The 24,213-nt window shown below is 43.1% G+C and overlaps 1 protein-coding gene across 13 annotated transcripts in view; it reads right to left on the bottom strand.

Moving 5' to 3' along the window:
* Nucleotides 1–4,525: 4,525 nt before the first annotated feature.
* SLC26A8 (solute carrier family 26 member 8) overlaps nucleotides 4,526–24,213 on the bottom strand; it is a 22,059-nt gene continuing 2,371 nt past the window's right edge. For 6 of the 13 annotated variants that reach the window (XM_054181124.1, XM_054181122.1, XM_054181127.1 and 3 more), the window contains 19 exons: nucleotides 23,179–23,432; nucleotides 20,550–20,689; nucleotides 19,721–19,852; nucleotides 18,629–18,804; nucleotides 17,978–18,142; nucleotides 17,130–17,279; nucleotides 16,815–16,897; nucleotides 16,309–16,456; nucleotides 15,251–15,364; nucleotides 14,360–14,437; nucleotides 13,031–13,126; nucleotides 12,374–12,480; nucleotides 10,934–11,003; nucleotides 9,923–10,015; nucleotides 9,704–9,832; nucleotides 8,152–8,502; nucleotides 6,701–6,755; nucleotides 6,393–6,571; nucleotides 4,526–5,231 (listed from right to left, as the gene is read on the bottom strand). In XM_054181124.1, coding sequence (XP_054037099.1) covers nucleotides 5,016–5,231; nucleotides 6,393–6,571; nucleotides 6,701–6,755; nucleotides 8,152–8,502; nucleotides 9,704–9,832; nucleotides 9,923–10,015; nucleotides 10,934–11,003; nucleotides 12,374–12,480; nucleotides 13,031–13,126; nucleotides 14,360–14,437; nucleotides 15,251–15,364; nucleotides 16,309–16,456; nucleotides 16,815–16,897; nucleotides 17,130–17,279; nucleotides 17,978–18,142; nucleotides 18,629–18,804; nucleotides 19,721–19,852; nucleotides 20,550–20,689; nucleotides 23,179–23,282 — 2,586 coding nt within the window. In that variant the 5' untranslated portion in view covers nucleotides 23,283–23,432 and the 3' untranslated portion in view covers nucleotides 4,526–5,015. The remainder of the gene's footprint in view (nucleotides 5,232–6,392; nucleotides 6,572–6,700; nucleotides 6,756–8,151; nucleotides 8,503–9,703; nucleotides 9,833–9,922; nucleotides 10,016–10,933; nucleotides 11,004–12,373; nucleotides 12,481–13,030; nucleotides 13,127–14,359; nucleotides 14,438–15,250; nucleotides 15,365–16,308; nucleotides 16,457–16,814; nucleotides 16,898–17,129; nucleotides 17,280–17,977; nucleotides 18,143–18,628; nucleotides 18,805–19,720; nucleotides 19,853–20,549; nucleotides 20,690–23,178; nucleotides 23,433–24,213) is intronic. The other 7 variants (XM_054181128.1, XM_054181129.1, XR_008463244.1 and 4 more) reach the window with 7 other exon arrangements.

The following is a 24,213-nucleotide window of genomic DNA, read 5'->3' as shown; positions in this document are numbered from 1 at the left end:
TTTATAATATAGAATAATATATATTATAATACATTATATGTAACATAAAACTATATATAATGTATTATAACGTTATATACAACATATTTCAAAATATATATAATGTATTATAGAATAATATGTTATAGATAACACAATACTATATATAATGTATTATATATTACATTGTTATATATAACTATTATTATTATATATAACTAATAGGTGTATATAACTATATATATTATTATATATAACATTATATATAACATATATAACAATACTATATATAATGTATTAGAATGTATAATATAAAATGTATTATATAATGTACTATAATATATAATGTATTATGTAATGTATTATAAAATAACGTTACATAAACTGTATATAACCATATATAAAAAACTATACATAACTATTATATATATTATTATATATAACTATTACTATATATAACTGTATTATATATAACATTATAATACTATATATAAAGTATTAGAATATATAAAATGTATTATATAATGTATTATAAGATATAATGTAAGATAAAATAACATCATGTTATTCTAATATATATAATCTGATCTATAATGTAGTATAATACAATCTGATACACGTAACCCAATAATATAATATTACGACCTAATAAATATTATTTATTCAATAATTGCTATTAAAAAAAGGAAACTTTGCCAGCGCGGGGCCACTGCAGCGTTTCTCTGCGAGCCCCCGCAGCCCCCCGTGACGCCCGTTACGGACTCACCGTTGCAGCTCCACCTGCCGCTTCCTATAACGCTGTTTTCCTCCTAACCCGCGGCCCCGCTCACTCCCACGCTCGCCCTCCTGCCGGCTCTCCAGCCGGGATTCCTGCCCCTGCTCCCGCCCGAGACACCGAGGAGCCACGGCCACCGGCCACCACCAGAGCGTGAACCACGTCTGCTCCGGGTTCGAGTTCTATCAGTTTTCTCTGATTTTTCCCACGTGGCCGATGTGTGTCCCGGATGGACGCACCGCAGGAGCCGCCGCGGCTCCGCTCCGTGGAATTGGAGGACATGGATCCGCCGTCATCACGGATGGTGCAAAGTGTCTATGGAATCACAGAGAAAGACCAGTTATGCGCCATGGGAGGTTTAGGATGGATATTGGGAATAATTTCTCCACCCAAAGGGTTGTCAGGCATCGGAACTGCTGCTGCCACGCTCTGCACGGCTCCCCGGGTTCCTCGGCTGCTGGATGTCTTCTGCAGCCATTTGTGCCCCAGAGTTCCGTGTTGATATAACTCCTGGTCAGGGAGAGGAGCCACGGGACAAGGGGGAAGGGTTTTACACTGAAAGAGGGGAGATTTCGATGAGATCTGGGGAAGGAATTCTTGGCTGTGAGGGCGGTGAGCCCCTGGCCCAGGTTGCCCAGAGAAGCTGTGGCTGCCCCATCCCTGGAGGGGTTCAAGGCCAGGTTGGACGGGGCTTGGAGCAACCTGGGCTGGTGGGAGGTGTCCCTGCCCAGGGCAGGGGGTGGCACTGGCTGGGCTTTAAGGTCCCTTCCAACCCAAACCATTCTATATACACTTTGCACCATCTGCAACGATAATATGCATCTTTTGGGATCTGTGTCCTCCAATTCCATGGAGAGAGAGCTCCTCCAGCATTGTCCAGCTGAGAAAACATGGTGGCATCCATCCCACCAGCTGGGAAAGACATTTTCCTGGGTTGAGCGACACAGGACTAATTTCTCTTCTAATACCGGGGAAAACTCCACTTTTGGAAGACTCTAGCGTCTGAATTCAGGAAAATATTTACTTTATAGCCAGTTAGGCTACGTGGGATTCGAGGTCTCAGTGTTTTCAAGCCCTTCCAGGTGCAGGGATGAGGAGGAGCAAGACCCGGGCATTTGACCCAAGCTGCCAACAGGGTTATTTCATACCATGAACGTCACATTGGATATAAATTAGAAAGTTTTCTACGTAGTTTCTCTCTCCCTCGATGGCACTGGTCCAGAGAACTTTTTGCCCCGGTGCCGGAGCCCTGAGCCCTTCCCTTCCTTCCGAAGTCACGGCGCTCGCAGGGTCCCACATTGGTTGTCCCTGCTGGGAGTGCACGGCTTCCTACAGATACAATTGGCTGAGTATAATTCTTGTATATCTTATATTAGTATCGGGATTAATACTGGTTCTATAGTGTTATTGTTAATTATTTAGTCTTATCCTATTAAATCTATTTATATTTCAACCCTCATGTTTCCTCGCTTTCCCCCATTCCCCTTCCCGGGTGGGGAGGGATCATGGGATGAGAGAAAAATTGTCTAAACGGCAATAAATCGTTGTGGGTTTTCTCAAACCATAACAGACATCAAAAAATTCCTGCGTGCACAAAACGACTGCCGTCGTCCCAGCTGGGTCAGGTGAGCACGTCAAGCTGCCGACCGACATGTGGTTACGGACAGGCCTTTGAACTCCGACTCCGGTGGCTTTTTAGAGGCATAGGTGGAGTCCTTGGCCATAAAGTCCGTGCTTTGTCACTTCCCAGCCCATGATCCAGGGATTTCTGCTTGGCTCAACCCCGAAGCCTGGTGTGCTTGTATGGGAGCAGAGTTACAGCAGCGCGCAGCTGTAAGGGAAAAAGATTAGGGGACTGGAACACCTCTCTGATGAAGAAAGGCTGAGGGATTTGGGTCTTTTTAGTCTGGACAAAAGATGTCTGAGAGGGGTCTTATCAACGCTTATAAATACTGAAAGCGGGGGTGTCAGAAGGATGGGGCCAGGCTCTTCTCAGTGGTGCCCGGGGACAGGACAAGGGGCAACAGGCACAAACTTGACCATGGGAAGTTCCATCTCAACACGAGGAGGATCTTCTTTGCTGTGAGGGTGGCAGAGCCCTGGCACAGGCTGCCCAGAGAGGTGGGGGAGTCTCCGTCTCTGGAGACATCCCAAACCCGCCTGGACGCGTTCCTGTGCCACCTGCTCTAAGACGACCCTGCTCTGGCAGGGGGTGGGACTGGGTGACCCCCAGAGGCCCCTTCCCACCCCTGCCAGTCTGGGATTCTGTGATCGGGATTGTCTGGACTTCCTCCGGGCAAGACATTTCTTTTGCAGCATGAATCCCCCCTCATCCAAACGCTGACGTACCGGCGTCTGAGCCGTCCCCTGGTGCCCAGCCCTGCAGAGTCAGGGCGGTAGGAAGGAAGGATTCAGAACTTTGCAGAACAAGCCAAAAAAATAATAAAATAAAAAAATTAAATTTGCAATGGAGACTTCAATAGTGCCAGCAAGCCTGGAATGCCATTTCATCTTCAACCAAGGCTGCCGTGGGAGAGCCAACAACAGAATCTGGAAATCAGGGTTATGCTTTTCGGGGGGTTTGTGTTACTCTGTTTTGAACAGGGCTGAGAGCAGCTTGGCGCGAAGCCACCCTCCACAACAATGCAGGGAAGCGTATGTGGTTTGAGAATTACTCAACACCATTTGAGCTTTCAGTTTTTCCTGTCTTTCAATCCAAAAGGTATGAGGGTTCCAGGACTCGGTTTCCTCCACAATAAGCAACTCTACACAGGAATGTCCACTAAAATCCTTTACCGTTGCAGTTTGTGCGTGCAATACTGTGGCTTCCTCCTAGAAACTGCTTGAAATCAATAAGAACTTAAATTGAAAAAAATAAAATAAAATTGGAAGAACTCACTGGAATACATTACAGATAGTTTGACATTAACATTCCTATTAGCTGTTGTATCATTGCTAAAATTTAGCAGCGAGGAGCAGCAGGATTCAGGAGCCACCTTGTTACTGCACACCCAGAAACCACGCAACGCCCAGCAGCGAAAGTTAGAGCTGCTCCCATGTTAGCGGAGTTAGCACAGGATCTGTATGCAAAGGATGCACCATTTAAACCCAAGTTTTGCCCTAAAACAGGGTCTGAGTGGGGTATATACACCGTGCTGTCCTCCTATCTAAAATTAATTCACCTGCAGCTCTTCACACTCGGCATTTGCGCCGTGGGCCCATCCTCCAGATGAGGGCATGGTGGTGTGATGTGTTTTTCCTGGTACAGTTCAACGCGTCTGCTGTCTGGGGAATCCCAGCTCGCACACCTGTACTGGTATTACTGCATCACACTCTATGGCTGATCTATAGAAAACACAACTATTTTTTTTTCCCCAAGTCCCAACTGTATCTAAGTCCACAATTTTCCTGGCTCCCTCTGGGTACCGCTTTCCTCGCCCCACATGCCTTGGGGACCGGGCTTTCCTCGCCCCGTCAGCCTACAACCCACCTCCTCCGCTCGCCGCACCGCCGGGCGCAAAGATCACAAACCTCCGGGGATTGCTCCCACAGGGAAGGCGTCAGGAGGGAAAACCGTGGCTTATTCTCACAAACAAAATTAATACATTCCTTGATTCTTCCCTATTTCAGTAAAGGACTAAAAAACCAGGAAAAAAATATTTTATTTTTTTACTGCTACTTAGTCCTGGTGGGTTAGAAAGGGACTGAGGTAGAAATAATGGATGGACACCACATTACGTTTGCACAGATATAATCAACTTCAGCAAAGTGTTGAAGAGTAATAATAAAAAGTTTTCTTTGAAGATTTATATCATTCTAAATACATCTGAAAATAATGAAACTGCCTTCACATAACCTGTTGGAATGTGGCAGATTAATTTAACTTACTAGCAAGCAATAAATATATGAGAATTGCTGAGTCAGGACATTTAAACTGCTACAGAATTTCAGAAAACAAGCGCAAATAATTTGCTAGAATTAGCTACAGAACTAGGAATTATACATGGAGTTTGCTATGCTTTCAGCACTGCTCGGTAGGATAAGTATTTGAAAATGCTTGAAAGCAATAACATAAATGTTGCTTTTTGTTTAGAACAACAGAATTACTGGAGGCGTTAGTCAGGCTGTCTATTTTACGAACTCTGGAACAGGAAAAAGAAAAAGAAAAAGAGGATTGAAGGCTGATAAGAATGGCCAGAACTGTTGCTTAACTGTACCTTTTTCCTCTCTACTGAAATCCCGGTTCCCCAGGACTTGTCATTCAGGGCCTGTTGGTGTACTTCCATCTCTTCCCCCAGCCTGGGTCCTGGAAATCCGATTGAAGGGGCGGAGAATCGTACCTCTGGAGAGAGCTTGGCTCCTCTTTATTCTGGGCTGAGCTTGAGGCATCTCCTGTTGGCTCTTCGTGCAGAAGTTTGTTGTCAGAGTTCTTTGCAGAGAAAACACTTTTACTCTTCTTCAAGAGCAAACTTCTTTCCTGAAATGTAGACAAACGTCACTGTAAGCCGAGGGGGGCTGATCTCTTGAGCTGGTCAAGCGTGGCGGTTCCCATGCCAAGGCAACACCACATCAGCAGCGAGGGCCACGCTGGCGTGGGAGCGTGGGGTAGTCCAAGTGCCCAGCTGCCGAGGACATGAGCCAGCGCCAGCAGGGACTGCCGAACCTGTCACCCCCAAGCTGCCGGGGGTCCCTTCCGCACCCCCAGGCCAGCGCCATCGCAAAGCAGGCTCCTGGGGAACCACTGTCATCTCCTCCCGGTAGCAGCTCCCAACCCTCCCCGCCACGTCCATTAAAGGCAGATGGGTGAACATATACTGTCGCCTTCGTTCTTTGAAGTTTCGTCTAGGGGGGAGAGAGTCCGGAAGGTCAATATCCTTGCATCAGACTATTCTGTACAATGCCAAGATAAGAGAGTTAAACAAGTTGTTTAATGAGCCGCAGAACTCAAGAACCCTGTTTTCCTGCAGACTTGGACGGGTTTTTGACTTCATCCTCGCTTCCTTCTGCTATAGGACCCCAGCCTGGCGGTACGCATGGGATGATTAGCCAAGGCTGGGTTCTTTCCCTCGGTAGGACAATTACTGGAATCTTCTACTCAGAACAAGGGCTTTTCCTGGAACTTGCAACCGTCTGTCCTATTCAAACTTGGCTGAGACAGCCAGCGAGCTTAAAAATTATTGCAGAGTATTGACAGAAAGAGCATGTGCATAAACTGCAGTTCTCCAGGAAATCAAGCTCGCGCTGTCCTTCACTTCCCCCGCCAGCCCCAAGGGAGCTGCTGTAGTAACCTCTGGAAATACAAAACTTGGAGCTTTTGCTCTGCCCTGGCAGGGTCCTTGCGCTGTCGGAGGAATGGAAACAATTTAAAACCCAACGAAGTCATTCCCTGCCACAAAACTCAGCGGGACGCCTTCCCAGCTTTTGCACACAAAGATGCCTTTCCCCGAAGAGGAACACAGGACTCAAAGGAACAAATCGGATTATCGATCCGTTGCAAAAAGGCAAGTACCTGTGAAAAACTGGAGAATTCACCAGAGCATCTGCTCTGCCCTATTTCCTCAGCCACCTGACGAGGTTTAAGTTACTGAGAGGATAATTTAACAATATGAAGGCTTAAATGTTAAGCTAAATATTCTACCTTCTGCTGTTCAGCTACCGGTTCCTCAGCAAACTCTTTCGCGGTAGGTTCTAGCTCATCTGGCTTTTCATTCTTGTCCAAAGCAGCCAGCACAGCATCGTGAAGAGTCAGAAAGAACCCTTCTTTGGTGACACAGCTGTCAAAGAAATCATTCTTCTCAAAGTCTGCCATCACAGAGGCTATAAAAAATGGGGAGAAATAACTAAAGCAGCAAAATCACACGAAGCAGTACGGCTAAAACATTTCACTGAAGTTTAAAACTTATCCTTGGAGATAAGTCAGTATTAGGAGACAAATACTGTACTCACAGTGACAGGCAGCTAGGAGGACTGTAATGCCAACATTGCGAAACATATGGATGATCTGGGGAAAGAATTCCACGCAGGCGTTAGAGCAATTCTGCGTTACACAAGTGCACCAGAAAGTAAAACATAAAGAGGGAATTAAAACCTCTCTTGCAGTGTTTTATCCCTGAAGAAAACCTTTATTCCGGTATCTCAAATCCTGGCGTTGAGTTCAGCACTAACGAGCCAAGTTCTGATCTAGCTGAAGATGTCCCTGCTCACTGCAGGGGCGGTTGGACTAGATGGCCTTTAAAGGTCCCTTCCAAGCCAACACATTCTATGATCCTATGATTCTACGTTGTCCAACATCTTAATGACGGCTGGCTCCAGAAGCAGGACAGGTCACTGTCAGCACCCCCCCCCAGTTCACTACGCAGCACAGAGTGATGTTGCTTCACTCAAACAAAAAGTTGTCACGGGAACAGACTAACTTGAAACATCTCTCCATGCCCACGCGTAAACCAGAAGAGGAGCCCATATTTTCCAGTGTGACCCGTAATTCTGGTTTCATATCCAACATTTTGAGATATATCAACTTAGTGTTAAAGGAATCAGATTTTAGAGGGGACAGATTCTCATCATTTTCTCAATGCCTGACCTTTTGTAATTAAAAGACCTCAAAGTAGTTAGTTTATTTTTTTAAAGGCAATTTTTTTAAACGCATTATTTCAGAGAATCACAGATTTTCAGAATACAAGGCTGGAAGGAATCTGGAAAGACTTTGACTTTACCCCACTTTCCCATTTAATGAGTGGCAAATAAGGATTTGAGGGACATCAGCTCAGCCCACAATTGTTCCCAACAGGTGTTAATCTAACCTGTTATAAACCAAAAATCTTTTGAAGTTGAGCCACAGAGTCTGAGGAAGCTGACTAAGAATCCATCTGGAACTGTATCTTTCTGAGAAGCACAGCTACACAAAATTTATTTTTGCTAAATATATATCTCCATTGGCTAAGAGCCCCACTTGAAGACTTAAAAGTTCAAGGCATACTTTGAAGAAAAGGCTCATTAGGTAGTCAGCAATAACAAAATATCAGCTTTATATCTGACACTTTGAAAGAAGAGCTTTTTTTTTTTTTTTTCTAAGTGTCCAGCCAGAAGAAAAAATAAACAGCCAAAATGGAAACCCCCAAAGTAGACATTTTTATAAATGTGGTTTTAGTTTACATGATTCTAGTACTGGTCGCAGCAGAGGACAGGTTTTTGCGTGTCCTTTGTATGGATAGTGGGACTTTCATTTTTTTTTTAAAAATGTGTTTTTATGGGAATTTGTTAAGTTCTGAAACTCGATAGCTAAAGGTCAACTGGAAGACATGCGGATTGTTATGTAGCAGGGCATTTTAGGCAAACTAGAAACATAAGACATTGGGTAAACCTCAGGTCTCTCATTTATGGGCAGTCAGGTTACTTACCTGTCGCAGTAACTCTGAACCTAGCAAATCCACAAATTGCACCATGCTGAAGTCTACAATAATGGTGTGAACCGGACACGACAGCAGCACTGGCTGTTCCTCCTGATCTAACTGCACCGAGGAGTTATCTACGGCAGAGCCTGACGAAAGGCAAGCTCTTCTCCCTTCATCCTCCTTTTTTGCGGCCGTAAGTCCCGCGTTAAAGCCTGGGGATACGTCATCTGCTCCCACCAAGAATATCTGAGAGCTGAGTCTGCCTTCATACTTCGACCAATGCACCAAATTAACTGACGATGACGAGGATTCGCTGTCTGCGTGGTGTTGCTTCACCAGTTTCTCTGTATATGGTATCTAAGATGAAAAATGGAGAGTACACCAGTGGTTGGAAGAATTGGGCCCAGGAGGTGGAAAATTTTTGGCTGCAAGTAAGACACTACTGTAAATCATATGATATTTCTTCTCTCATGGTAAATAAATGCATGTGAAATAACACTAAATATAGCACAAAGCCACAAGAGTATGCAAAGTAGCAGGTGATTTAGGCAAGGCTCAGGCGTGGTTCAGCAGAGGGCCTTCAGCCACCAAACAGTTCCACACCATGAAATGGCCCGTGATACTGGAATCTGTCTTGTTATTTCTACCTTTCAGAAAAGAAAAAAAAAAAGAAAAGAAAAAAAAAATATTGCCCATGGCCATTGCCTTTCGGAGCAAGAGTAAGCCGACTTACTGCCCGAGTTCTGCAGACCTCTGATGCATCTGACTCTCTTGTATGGCAGCCGGTCACAGAATGGACTGATTTAATCGATTTTTCTTTCTTAACAGTTCCAAATATGTTTTTTAATTTTTGTAACACAAGAAAGGAAAAGCCACTCTCTGCATTTTTGTGCTTTAGAAGAGGATGTTAAATTATCTAAAGCACCCTGGTGCCACGTATGTTTTCCAAAGCACTGTCTTTCAACTTTCTCATAAAATGGGTTTTACAGATCACATAAAACTACTTGAAAGATATCTTCTGAAGATATGAAATTCCTTTTTGATCTTGTCTGAGGCAATTCAGAAAGTTCACATAAAGGGGGATATGAGTGACCCTAGAAGATGCCCAGCAGCCAATTATAGTAAAGGTGAGAAATCCTCTAATCACAATAATCGTCGCTGCCTTTGAGGTATTTTGTACTTGCGCTTGGCAGTATTGGCAGTGGAACAAACTCCTCCCAAGCAAGGGAATTCTCTCACTTCTGTGGGGAAAAAGAAGAAAATCCCTACAGAAGCACCTGACAAAATTAATTCTTTCAGCTGAGGAGAGGATATGTTGAATACTTCAGTTGCTAGTTTGTTCACCCAGTAAGCTGAGCCACTATTGCTCTATCACATAAAGTACGTGTAAAGAAATACAGCAGTAATGTTTGCTTATTTTCATACAGCAAATATATATATGCTTTATATAAACATTTACAGCCTTTTCATTACTGCCAAGTTATGAACGTTGACCTCAGTAACATAAAACCAGGCACCTCAAACAGACAGACTAGATAAATACACTTTTAAAGCTGACCCTAGGTGGTGGTGGAGTTGGATGACAGACACAAGAGCATTTAAGATCTTTTCTTTCCACTGCGGTGTCAGACAGACTAGTTAAAGCCCTCATTTCACTTTCATCTAGAGGCACGGCTTTCATGTCCATCTGAAAAAGAAAGGCAGTTTTAATTAAGAGGTTTTACCTCCCTAATGCAGCCTCTTAGAAACTTCCGCTGACTGAAAAAGTAGCATTTACCTTGTGTAACAAATAGGTTTTGAAGTGATTCATGTTTGCGAAAGAGATGGACGAGCAGCACTGGAAGATTCTGATACCTTCAATCTCCCTTGCCTGTAAAACAGAAGTCGAATCTGTGAGGGTTGTTCCCAGCAGGAGCTATTTTTCCCCCTCCTGACTGCCCGTGTTGTAGTCTGCGAGGTCCTACCCTAAGGACAGGGTTTGTCTGGTCCCATTGCTGACTACACGACATACTGGTAATGGCATCGGACCTAATTACCATAAACTAATCTGCTTCCCTTGCAATTAAAAACACACCTCCAGCACATCTATCACAGATGACAGTTGGCTGCTCTAATATAAAATAACCCAAATAATTTTTAATGCTCATTACAGAAAACATACACTATAGCCTTGAATTACTAACCTTGTCCTTATATTATTCCATTTTTTGCAAATCCCTCAGCACAGCATTGGGGACGGACCCACGCGGCAAAGGCACAGCTCTCTCTACTCCTGCATTGCCTAATTCCGTACGGTGCAGGTCTTGAAAATAAGGTGTTAAAAAGGCCCATGTCCTACCTGTTATCCCATCCCCGGGAGAACCCGTGAGTCAGTCTAGCACACGCACAGTCGTTAGCATGAAAACATTATACAGAGTGTACAAAACCAGACTGAGAAAAGCAAAAACTGCCAAAGAGCTCTGGAAATGACGGCAGAGGAGCTCCCAGCGTGGAGACGGCACGCATCATAGAATCATAGGGTTGGAAGGAACCTCTGGAGATCATCTAGTCCAACCCCCCTACCAGAGCAGGGCCACCTACAGCACCTGGATGGACACCAGGAGCTCCAAAGGCCCACGCAGGCTGAGCTTGGTGTCTGACTCACTTCACACTAGACACACTTAAACATTCTTCAGTTCTCGAAGTTTTGAATCAAATGAAATGAGTCTGAATGGTCACCCACAGGCATTTAACGGAAGAAGCGGGATTACAGAGAGAGATGAAGCATTTGTTTTTTGTTTTCTCTTACGGCTCTGTAGACGCATAAACTTCTGTAAATATTCGTGTTTGGAATCTGTCCCAGCACCACCATCTTCATTCTGAAACAAGATGTTTATTAGTTTTTCACAGAAAACAGAGAAAACCCATCTGTTCCCAAAAGCTTGATCTCCATTTCTCTCCTCTTCAGGGGAAACACCAACCGTAACTTAGAGGGTGCGAGTACAAAAAGTTATTCACTCATAATCAAGGTTCTCTGAGTAGGGGAGCAGTACACAAGCCCAGCCTTCAGCTACACTGGTGTCCTCAAGGATGTATAATGTCTCATTTTTAGCTCTGGAACACTCGGATTATTGTTATCACACTGGGAAGCATGTTCCCGCTACATCTCCCCACAGCCCTCCTCAAAGATACATCCACACAGAGAGGTAGAGGCAGCTGTAACTCATGCTTAGAGCTGGATCACGTAAGCTAGGTCTGATCCAGAGGTCACTGTGCATTAATGCCGGGTTTTGCCCTGAAGGAGAATATTTTGCTTTGGGTACTGTGCTTTGCTAATGGTTCTGCACGGTTTTGGGGCAGGTTCTGGTCAGTTCAGACCAAACATGTGGCTGGTTGGCTGAACTGGAAGGCAGCGGGCCCTGATGTACGGAAAATTGTTGTCAAGACCCTCTTCAAAGCAATCTCTTTGCAGATAACTTCCTCAGCTTTTTTGTGTTGTCGGCATAATGCTGTCACTGGTAGGAAATTGATAAGCGGTTACGTATCCTGAAGGTAGTACGGACAACAGAACTCAGCTGAAGGGTGGCTGCAGAAATGCCCTTTCACAACGCTCATTAAATCCCAAGGCAAACCCCAGAGCACAACTCTGAGCAGAGGCCACACAGTGAGCTTCAGACAGCAACTGAAATTCTTCCTGAATTCCGCTCTGGATCAGATCACAAGCAGTTCGATATTTGCAGCAACTTCTTTCCACGTTATTCTAGAGGCTTCAGCCTACCCGGACAAGCACCTCCCTATCACGGTAAATCTCATGAGGTGTGGCTTGGATTTATGAGTGATTTTCCTGTTTGGATTAGCAGCTAACAAACTGAGTAACGACGTAACCTCCCTCCCCTCTCACCAGCTGAGTTTACAGAGAAGATAAAGCAACTTGGTAAATGGCAGTGAAGACTGAGGAATGTATATGAAATAAAGTCACGACATCTCATTTTATCCCTACAGAAGCGTGTAGACAGATCAGCTCTCCTGGGTGACGCTTACTCGACAATACGGAGTCTTCAATAGCATGGTACAGAGCCCATAAATTCCACGAGATTATTGGTTTGGGACAGCATTAGAGAGACTCCAGAATGACCTGACTGAAGCGCTTATGAACACGAAACAGCTTTTTCCATCGTCACATGTATAACTCTCTCTAAAACACCAACTCTAAGAAAAACTAGTGTTTTCTTTTAAAAGTTACAGGTACCTGTGTGACCTAATGGTGATTACGAAGAACGTGAATCCCATGGCGATCGCTAAACCGACATCAAGACCAAAACAAAGCACCGCAGCAAAAGTTACAAGCCAAATAACCTTTGAACAAGAGACAGAGAGAACAAGAGCAGTAAAAAGATGCAAAATGACCTCCAACTCAGCCCCAGCATTTCCAAATTGCAGGCAGAAAAAAAGAAAAAAAGGCTAGAAATGGTAATACGCGAAAAGCTTTGTTGGCACATCTAGAACAACCCAGTCCTGGAAGCAGTTGCAAACAAGGATCACAAATTTCAGTTCAAATCTCCAGACTTTTTAACAGGGGCTTCAATTATTAGCAAAACCCACATCATATTGGGGTTCTTTCTCTTGACGAGAAACCCTGCACAAGAGCTGCCATGAGAACGTGGCCCCGGCTGGCAGCCAGACAGTTTCCTTCCTAGGGGATTTGGGAAGCACCAACAATAAGTTCTCCCTGTAGAGAATTAATTGCAAATAGATGTGTAGAGATTTCAATACGCTTCTTTCAGCGGATATTTCAAAGGATCCCTTTTCTAAGGGAATGCCCACGGCTTTGCCTTGCCCTCCCCAAACATCCGTTTCTCCCTTTAAGGCACAGTCCAAACCCTCGGTGGCTTGTTTTGTCACTTACGAAATGATACTTATCCTGTCTCCACAGGATGGGGACATCCAGAAATTTTTCAAGAAAAGGGAACATGTTAAATACCACAATAGCAGCCAGTATATTCTGTGGAAATCAGAAAAAAAATAGCATCTATTATTTTGTTACTTTTTGCTTGCAACCACAAACACCCTAAGGAACAGATAACCGTGACAGACAAACTGCTTGAACTTAAAATCTTATAATAGATTTATTTCCATAAATTTTATAGATGCATATAAGAGTTCTCTGATCTGCAAACCAGCATGAAGCTAGCTTGTAATTTCTTGTTTGATTTTACAATGGCTCCTGCCAATACAAGTGGACTCCCCAGTGCAATGCTGTGCGTAGTTTCCATTACAGTGAATCCCCGCGGCTCCTGCAGCACGAGGAGAAAGGCCAACGCTATCTACAGAATTAAGAATTGCTGCTTCAAAGAATGGTTTCAATAAGCCCGGGTAGTTCATTGCCAGATTTAGGAAGTTGTTTGACACCATTTGTTGAAACAGCCTTTCTCAGCAACGAAAAGGAGACTGAGGGGAAGTAGATGGTTAAATTCTGTTTTGTCAGCTAGTTTTGGGAAAGGGATTAATTCTCCCATCTTACAAAGAGGCCAGGAAAAAAATCAGGAAGTGATGCTCTGTCAGTGGTTCCCTAAGAAAACTTAGAGAGAAAAAAAAAGAGAAAGTCTAAATAGAACTTTAAGGGAAAAGTGGAAAATGGAGTACTCTGAATAACCTACAATAATGAAAAGTTTATAGGCACACTGGCAATGCAAAACGCACACGAGGCAGTTTATGAGTCCATATGGTTTTAAAATAAACCTCAAAGACCAAGCTAGAATCAGAGATACTAAACCCAAATTTCCATTTCAAAGATTTTATTTACCTCTTTACTCTAAAGATTCTGACACACCCATCTTGGAACTACTTATACCGATGCAAGAAAGGATCTCATCAATTTGTTCTACAGGTGTGCAAGAGCTTGGAAGGTGTGAGACCAAAAGTGAAATACAAAGTTTAAATTATAGAGGCTGGCAGTGACATTTCAGCCCTGTTTTAGCCAAGGAATTTTAGCTTGTACTGATCAGTGAGAGATGGGAGAGAGATGCCATATTTATTACCTAATACGTTAGCCGGCTGAAATTTAGGATTTTAAAGTCATTATTTTGGTTTGGTCCATCCCTGAGAACAATTAACTCTAGAGCATGATATAATCCCCAACTGCCCCAGAAAAATCTTCACGTTACGCTTAGAAATTTTTCATTTTATGCTTAGAAAGTAAGCAGACTGCTGCCCGAACTATTTCAGCTTCACGTACATGAGGTATCACCTGGAAAAAGTGTCCTAGTTTCAGCGCAATCACCAGCATCATAGATGCTCCAATCGCCGCTGCTAACTGAACAGAAATACTTTATTAGAGAACATTATTATGTACTTTATTAGAGACAGAACCATTTCCTCACTTGTCCTCTCCTCTCTAAACAAGCCGGTATGGCCCATGTAACACCACCGACTGGGAAAAATAACCCGGGCACAATTAACAAAGGCCACAGGTAAGCTCCAATGCATGGTACAAATGGTAGAATACTCAAGCTGAAAGAGTTTTCTGTAGATATAAATTTTGACCTAAATGGACTATTCTTAGGCACAACAGAACAATGCAGAATTTTGGTTGCGTAATTTCACCTGAGTGGTAAGATACTTCTCTTGCAAGTCAGACTTTGGAATAACCTCTTTATTAAACAAAATTACTTCTATGATGCAGTGAACCATGTACAGACATTCAGTTAAGAGGTATGATAAAAACATTATTACATATTATTATTACATATTAGACCCTCTTTCCCCCCTAGAAAAATGTTCACAAAGTACTCAAAACTTGGGAGGAAGTGGCAGAAGAATTAAGGGTGCATGAACAATATTCCATTTGTCTTTTTGGGTATATTCACTGAAATACAGTTTTAAACTGCATGAACATATCCTATTCTCCCCACAGGATCCTGGCTTCCTTCATGGCACATCATGTGCTGTAAATACCACGTGAGTACAGTACACAATGTAAGACACACAGAGAGGGTATCTGGATTCAAGTTGCGTGGGTATGTAACTTTATATCTCACAAACAGTTCAGATTAAATGTCAGCCTATACTCAGTATACAGTGATTTGAGACGAGAGTTTGGAAGCTTAACAAATCCAGCCCAGCTCACCTGTGTTCTTCCACCTGTCTTCTCTTGAATGACAGTTCCAGAAATAGCACAGCTGACAACAAAGCTTTTGAAAAATGAGCTGAAAATATTGCATAGCCCTGCTGCTATTAGCTCCTGTAAAACAGAAACAGAAGGAAGCAGAGAAAACCCCAAATGTATGACTTACCTTCATAGAAGTAGCTTATCAGGAATTCCTTTCCTTTTGCTCACGCTTGCTGGTTGGTCATCAGTGTTGCTAAGCTCAGGAAACCTTCTGGAAAGCAAGGTCTGCCACGGTTAAATGAGCTCTCTTAAAAGGCATACGGTTTTCCCAGCTGAGGATCTCACGGACCCAAAAACTCAGTTCCTTCTTTCAAAGAAATCCACTTAGAACCCCAAAGCCATGAAGCGCTGACTTTCAAGCTAACGTGTCAAATCTCAATACGCAGCATAGTACACCTGGACAAAAGCTGAGTGGAAAAGACATTCCCTTTATATCCATCCCCAGAGGCTTTGAGAAGTCAGGGCAGCTTCGTTACTGGCTTAGTGCCATTCTAGTAAACATCCAAAGCCATCACAAGCAGCTAAACACGGAGTAGTGCAAAATGCCTAATGCTTACTAACTCTAGCACACTGGAAACTAACACAGTTTTAGCTTAAAAGCCTTAAGAGCAATCACTCCGGGCAGAGAATCCGTACACTGGGATGGCAGCCACATATAGAGAAGAACTACTGCTGCTCTGGCCATTTACAGTTTCAGCTATTAATTTATCATACTTTTATAGTCTCATGGATTCACGACAGCACCGATCCTCAGGGATCAGTTTGTGTGTGAGGTTCAGCCCCATCACTGGGAATATTCAGAGGCCTCTTGGTCAAAGAAGGCTATGTTTTAGCCGTCACATTATTGGCTTATAACATCCACTTTGCCTAGGGAAGGGTAACAAGTTCCTACAAAACCATCATCTGCAGTATTCACTCTGTCCTTGCATTTCTAGCACTGTCAGGGAGTTTGTGGCTTTGCAAGTGGAGTTCAGCCTGCTTCTCAGCCCAGGAGGCACCCGCAGTTTTGCTCTCACCTGATTGCTGGCAATATTGTAGTTGTGAAGTGAAGCATACCTCTCCCCAACAAAAACAAGAAGGAAATAGCTTACGACAGCAAGGGAGAAGGCATGCTGTATGATCTTGCTCAGGTTTGACAAATCTGGCAGCGTAGGAGGCAGAAACCTACAGGACCAAAGAACAGATAAGTTTAGATCCGTTCTGAGCTCTGTCCACAGTAACTCCAAACCCGGGATCATCATCAGAGGCATCCGGCACCCCGCAGGAGATGCTCTCAATCTGTAGACTTCCACCTCACAAAAAAAGCAAATTCCTTCCTCTTTCTACTAATAAAACCTGAATCTGATACAGAAAACTATTGTTTGAATTCTGCATATGCTTGGAAACGATGATGCAATTAAAATTCTTGACGAGTTATTCCGATGCCCAGTAAAAGTCAGCCCATGTCAGATTTCCAGAACAGGCTGAAACATCTCTTTTATACGTGAAAAGTACAACCTCACAAACAGCATAGATTACTAACCTCTGCGGAATCATACTGACCACAGCACTACTAGATTCAGCGTGAAGATGAATGCAATTAGAAAGAATGGTGACTGTGATAATCTGGGAAAAAAAACCAAGAAGCAATACTAGAGATTATGTAGCATTTGCTCCTGAAACCGTACACAATCCATCTAAAGACAGTTAATCGTGCAGTAGTTAAAGGATTTAAGCACAGATTCCGTGTGTAAATATAACAGCATTTTCAAGCAATATGTGAAGTGGTTTTTCAAATAAAGTGTATCATACTCTCTGTTAGTTCACTTATCACAATGGGATTTTGAAGATCACTTACCAAGAGAAGTTCCATAGGAAATGCAATAGGACAGTGTTTGTAAGTTATCTTGATAAATTTACTGACTCGAAGTGCAGCCATGCTAAGCAAAAATAGCAATATGCTGGTGGCGTTAGCCTTTGGGAGAGCCAGGAAGTAATGAAATAGGTTCTGAAAAAGAATCATCACAGAGAGGATGAGAGGCAGATACTACAGCTATTTCTATATTCCAGGAGGTTCACATAGGTTGCCCTGACACTTGAACTCAACCTTTCTGCTACGGTGGTAACTTCAATTAGAAGAGAGAAGCTAAGAGAAAAGAGCTATTTAAAAATCTGTATCATCTTTTGGTATCTGCAGAGAAAACACTGTCACAAATAGCTCAGATCTAGTACTGTCATTCTTCTCTCTTCTACACTGCCATTTTCTCAAGTTGTCTGATTGACATTACCAAAGTACATTAGGATGAATTAGCTTTAACTTGTCTTTAGCTCGGAGTCTGCTGCTTCTTTGTCAGGTACGATAAAGACGCTGTGTGCTCAATAGCTTCCCCATGACGATCTAGTGAGGAAAAAATTCCCTTTTCCTCTAACCTTTGCTCTACTACAATTATAGACATGCTGCAAATGTATTCTAGAGCTACATAAGTAATTAAAAATACGCACACAGACTTTTCTTCTTGCATGTCACACAATAAGCTGCATACACTGTTCAAGACAACAGGAAGGCGAAGTAAACCACAGCTGAGACTTGCACAAATATCCCTTAGCAACTGACTTAGATTAAAATTGCCTTCAATTTCTGAAGCTGTTCTTTTCTTTCCCCTCCAAGAAGCACACATTTCTTTGACTAATAATGAATTTACTCACATAAAAAATGCCCAGGGGACCCTTGTGGAAGTCTAACATGATATCAAAGATAAAGGCAAACTGGGATACAATGACATGCAATGCTGCTGCAGTGAGGTAAGCATCGATGAGAGTCTTCGGCACGTATGTTGTTGCAAACCCCAGGCAAAAGCAACCCAGCAGCAACTGTATGGAACAAACGAGAAGCCAGACGTGATATAATTATCAATGCCTAACCCCGCCCTTCTTGTTTCCATATTTGAAGAGCATGAGTCTTCGCTGCCATACCCGATGGATAGTTATTTGAACATGCTATTTTCATTATGCACAATTAAGTAAGGCACTGCCAAACCAAAATAGAAACACTTTACATCAAGTGTGTGCAGTTATGCAGGACTACCTAAGGGCCAACATAGTGTAGAACTGGTCAACATAAAAGATAATAATTTACTTCACACTTATTAATCATGGACACAGGAATCTTAACCTATCATACCTTTTTCAGACAGCAGGAGAGGAAAAGACATACAGACCTTCGTGTCCCACTTTGCACAACATACGTATTCAAATGTGCTGATCTTAGGTTTTGTGGTAAGAATATGCAAGCAGCACCAATTCTTACATTTCTAAGAGAATACGTCATTAAGAATATAAAATAGATTCGTCTTCTACCTGAATGATGCCAGTCAAAAAAGTTATTGATGCGGTAAGTGTCAAGGCCTCCATGTAATCTTTCATAAATGTAGTGTCTGATAAATTGTTCAGTGAACCATTAAAGGACAATGTTTGGGTGAAATTAGGAGTCTTCAGAGTGTTTGTCACCACCACATTTAGGATGCTGAACGAGCCTGGAACCGACAGAACACAGAACAGAAAAGGGAACTGCGCGAGATGTTGCAACAAAGACTTATCTTAAAACCACACATCCATCTCATCCTTCCACCATCAGTCTGTACAGTATGAGACAGTCAATTTTCATTCATATATATATATATAATCCACTTATATAATCAATTTTTACTGCTTCTGACTAAGTACCTAAAGTTTCCAAAGTCCTGTCTGAAAATTTCAGATTCCTACCGTTTTGCAAGTGAAGTCTTCAGTTGGTCAGACGCACAACAAAAAGATTTTAAGGTAAAGCACAAAAAAAAAGGATGTATTACAGTGAGCTACCAGAAAGGCTGAAAAACAGAGTCAGTCAGAGAAAGAACTGCCAATTTACCTAAGAGGCCTGAGCTCCGCATACCCACTCATTATGATAATGTGAAGGGCCTTCTCACATGTAAACAGCAGTTTAATAATCTAGCTGGTGAACAAATTAAAGAATGTAAACCCATCAACAGTTCAGCCATGGCAAGAAACTGCATGGAGAAGACCCTGGAGAAGACCAGGAGCCAAATCATGATTCATGTTAACATCCTGGGGGTAAAGGGGAAGCAGCTTGCACCGGTCCTTTACATAGGAGACACCTCCATGAGACTCCAGCCGTCTCCTTTGCACTGGTGTCTGTGATAGCTCATGTCCTCGGGGATAAAAAACACCTCGCAGCTGAAACTTGACTGACTTAGTTGAAATTCTCACCACAGATCAGCTACCGAAGCGTAACAACAATGACGTGAGAATCTGGGGGTCTGGATTCTCAACCTAAATAACATCTGCCTGTTAGATGAAACAGACTAAGACATGTCACCAGTTTTTTGAAGGAGCATTGAACATAATCTCTAAGTCCTGCAGGAACATTTCACAGTACAAAAGAAACCTCACCAATTGAGATATGATGTGAAGTCCCAAATACAACATATGCCAGCGAGCAGCAGAACGCAGAAAGGAAGCCATTGATATTTGGCAGAGGTAACCTGGTCAGCCAAACTCCTAAAAGTCCTGGAAAGCAAAAATCTGTTTCTAAAGTCAAGCAAATTGGGAAAGCTCTTTATCTTTGGTTACTATTTTTAAGTAAACTTTTGCTGGTGAAAACCTGTTAACCGTTATGAAAATCCCATTACGTTTATTCACAGAATCACCACACATAGGTAGCACGAGCGCTGGTCTTGCTTACGCTACCTGCCGCTTCCCAGTTTGGGTCTAAACGTGCCAAATCAGTGAACCAGACGGCCATTCAACTCCCACAGTTTATTTTTTAGGGAATTCGGGACCTGATAAAGCCAGGCTGGTCAGTGACAAAAGCCAATGTTTTTTCACAACACAGGCCCTTGCTAACTAGAAATTGGACGAAGAACCAGAACAACTCTGTGTAGGCCACGTACTAGCAGCCATACATGTGGCTGTCTAACAGACCTGGGTTTTGCCACCTGGATTTTAAAGACCATGTTATTTTGTTTTCAATATGGGAAAATGCTGCTATTAGTTTATATTTGGAGTAGTGTCCTGTCCTGTCCTTGAAATTACAGCATGTAACGTCTGATTATAGAAAATAAGTTCTCCTACAAATATGCAAATGAATAGTTTAATGATTTAAGGAACTTCCAAGGCTAAAGTTCCCACATAACCTGATGACATTAGAAAGAGCAGGAGACAGATTATGAAAAGCGTGACATACAGAAAGAAGCTAGAGTGTTTTTTTCTCTCTGCCTACCTTGAGGAATCTGAAACATTGCAACACTTAGGCCTGCATGCAGATCCCTCAAGATCCATTCTCTGAACCGATATGAAAACAGCCAGTTCAGGACAGGGAACATCTTGAGTGTGATCTTTCTGAACCTCCTCCAGGAGAAGCTGAAAAGAATCAGAGAAGCTAAGCTATACGCAATGCCTTTTACGGTTTCCATCTCTGCAGCGCTTCTGCATGGCCTCACAGCAGCCACGCTGCCATGGTTTAGCTCTCTGCAGGCACCACGTACGGTGAACCCACGCAGGCGTTAGCCTTCCGCAGATCCGGCTGGCACATAACATGGATCCTACATAGGCACCCCCATGCCTTTGCATTCCATTCAGATGAATCGCAAATACTCTGTGTGCCATTCATATGAGAGCCTGTCCACGCCAGAGCCCAAAGCGCTGAATGCATCAATTACTTGACCTCATTAACACCGCAGAAAAATAGGAGATGGCATTTTGATTCCTCCTATTCTGATCGAGAAGAAAAACATACTAACACTACTTCTGGAAAAGAAAAACAGGCAAGCCCGTCCCAACTCCCAAAAGCAGTCAAATGTTTCCTGGATTACATTATTTAATAAGGGGATGGAAACAGGACTTGACCTACATGATTTATTTTGCGCATATGTTTTTGAATCAGAATTTCCAGTAGGTAAACTCTGACTAACCCCATGGCCCTGTGCTCCTTCTTCCCCTTATTAATGCCCTGGCAATGTTGGGGATTTTCTTCTTACAACCCAAATATAAGTGATGTAGTGTCTGCCCAAGGCTTCTGGCAGCCTTCAACAGTGGCTGTGGGAACTGCCCCCAGTTAACATTACAGAGCTGAGCCCCTTTCCATCATTTTATTGTCCAAGGTGACTTCACGGTGGGCAGACAAGTGGATACAAAATGGAGAACAGAGAAAACACATGAGATAGGGAAGTGGAAAAAAAAACAGGGAAAAGACTATGAGGAAGCAAGGCAGACGGGGTTCTTAAACGATGAGCTGGGGGAGGGAATAAAAAGATTTTCTTATTAAGCATCAAGTGCAATGATAAAATTTCCAATAATATTAGCTGTGACTTTAGAGCAAAATTCTCCCTTTGATCTCTGGGCAAGACTTATTTTATTGCACCAGGTGTTTCTGGGTGGACAGACTGTTAACTCTAGGTCACATGTCACAATTACGCATAATTCAACCCGTTCCATCAAGTAATTTTGTTTCTCTGACTCCAGAACTTCATCCAATCTCCTTCTTAATTTTTTTTTTTAAATATATAAGAAGTCAGCGCTGGAACAGAAGGCTATTGCACAATCTAAAGGATCTCACTATTGCGGAAATGAATCTTGATGACAAGTCTTCATGGTGAATGAAAACTAGAAAACACAATAGCAACTATGGCTCCATTTGCCTTCACTTATCACCAGGAAATTACTTTATAGCAGTGTAAGGTAGACGTGACCTATAGTTTTAGGCTGCAGTCCCGCACATAGCTGAGCTGATGTAAGAGCTAGTTACACAGAAAGAGAGAGCTCTGCCTCCCCTGCTTCCCTTTCCCTGTGTGGTCCTGTCCCTTCTGGCAGCAGCGAGCTGTTAGATTAGCTCACCACACCTTGTGGAACCTCACCCATAGCTAGATTCGAGTCTCACGTCCCGCCATGGTCTCAAAACAACAGCTGAAGTTTCAGTATACGCTCAGTATACATGCTGAAACAAAGCCCAGATAAATGATGAATCAGAGATTTTGTATTTACTTTCTTAGGAGCATTTTGTAGAGCAGACACAGCCGTAACCATTGACAGTCCACTCCGCATCCAAAAAGAGATTCAGAAAGAAAACTGAGAGTATTCATAGTCAAACAAAACTAAAAGGGAAGCCGATGAACGGGCTTCCTATTTTTTATTATATTTGCCTTGCTGGAAGTACATCAGGAATTCTCCTATGCCGCCAACAAAGACTGCCTTCTGGTGAGCCTGCAGCCTGCAGCGCTCCTCTGGCAGAGGAGATGCTTCTACTCCCAGTATAATGCCCAAAAGAGAATTTTGGCAGATGGGAAAATGAGGCCATGGAAGCATTAATGCTTTATCAGTACCCTAGCTTCACCCGTTCTCTTCAAAGAACACGGGAACATAGCTCCAAAATACTGCCAAAGCAGCACAGTCAATCTCAGTCATACCATTACACATCTTTCCCTGTCCCCACCTAAGAGGGAACAGAAAAAGACTCTTGAAATTTAAGAAATAAAAGTATCAAAAGGCACAAATCAGAAAAAAGGCAAATGAAAGCTTGTGTCTGACAGCTGGGCTGCGGGAAGCACTGGAGGGAACTACAACTATTGGCAGTTTCTCTTTACAGTGCATATACCCCTCACTCTATCGTCGTCCTGAAGTGAGCAGACGGTTGCGCAGATTGCAGATAGCAACTTTGGTAGCGCAGCGCTAAGCTGATCTCACACGCTTCCAGGGCAAGTTGCTGTAACTTGGTATTCTGCTTTGGATATCAAGCAGTGGAGTCCAGCATTTTAATTACCAGCTGTGGAAAACTTAGCACCTCTTTTTACACTGGGGCTTGAAGAGCCTCCTTAATTTCTTTATACCTGATAAATTCCTGGCATAGAACTCACCTGCAGTGTAGCTGTCTGTTCTCTCGAGAGATCTGTAGTGCTCCACCCAAGGTGGAGGACCGTTTTCTTTCAAAGCGTGCCTGGAAGTGCTCTTCTGTCTGCATTTTTCTTTGGACCCTGTAAAGCCACCAGTTGCCTGTAAGTACCAACAGTATCGTTGTCTAGTGTCGTATTTTCCTGGTGATCACAGTCAAAACCAGCAGAACAGCAAACACTGGAGAGCACAGTGAACGGTCTCTTTCTTGGCAGTGAGACTGGAAGAAAGAAGCAAGGTCATTGACTGAAGTATCTACTAAACCCAAAATAAAAAGTATGAGATGTGATCAATCCATTCCAACATAGGTCCTGTGAAGCCGGCAGTTACAACAGGGATAAGCAAGGCCCTGGAGACTGAAATCCCTGAAGGACATGCTGTTCTTGGGATCAAACAAATCAATTGCCAAATCAGTTGTAGGAACACTGGGTCCTGGAACTTGCCTTGTTCCTACTCTGCAGGAGAAATGTGCCCTGAATCCCCTCCATTTTGTGATCCCAAAAGCAGGCCTCTGTTTAAGGAACTCAACACAATCCCTCTCTATAAACCTACCACAGCTGAGGAACCTATCCGAATTCTCCTTGTTTCCAATCCTGGGGGAAAAAAGGAAGAGTCTGAATCATACTGAGAGCAGATAAATCCAAGGCTGTACGAAGGCCACAACTTGCTCTATAAAAGGGGTATCTGACACCATTCAGGTTTTTAAATCCCCCCAAAATTTCTGACTCCCATTCCTTAGAATTTTACTATCAGGAAGGAGATCTGTATTCAATCACTATTACTCAGAGCAGGTAAGATGTGAGTTCTGAAAGTGAATATTGAGTAAGTAAAGGTCCAGTGCAAGAATGGATCTAAGAAAAAGTTCTCATACCAACAGCTGAGGCAGGAAAAAAATTCACATCCCGAGGTACCAAGTGAAAGTACATATAAGAAAGGTGGTGACGTGGGCAGAAGAAAGAAAAGCGAAAATACAAAAAGGCTGTGAGTGAGCACTTGAGAGC

This window comes from Rissa tridactyla, chromosome 21 (assembly GCF_028500815.1).
Source record: "Rissa tridactyla isolate bRisTri1 chromosome 21, bRisTri1.patW.cur.20221130, whole genome shotgun sequence".
In the NCBI taxonomy this organism is placed as follows: domain Eukaryota; kingdom Metazoa; phylum Chordata; class Aves; order Charadriiformes; family Laridae; genus Rissa; species Rissa tridactyla.
Note: the sequence above shows the minus strand (reverse complement) of the source record. Positions and strands in the feature narration are given on the sequence as shown.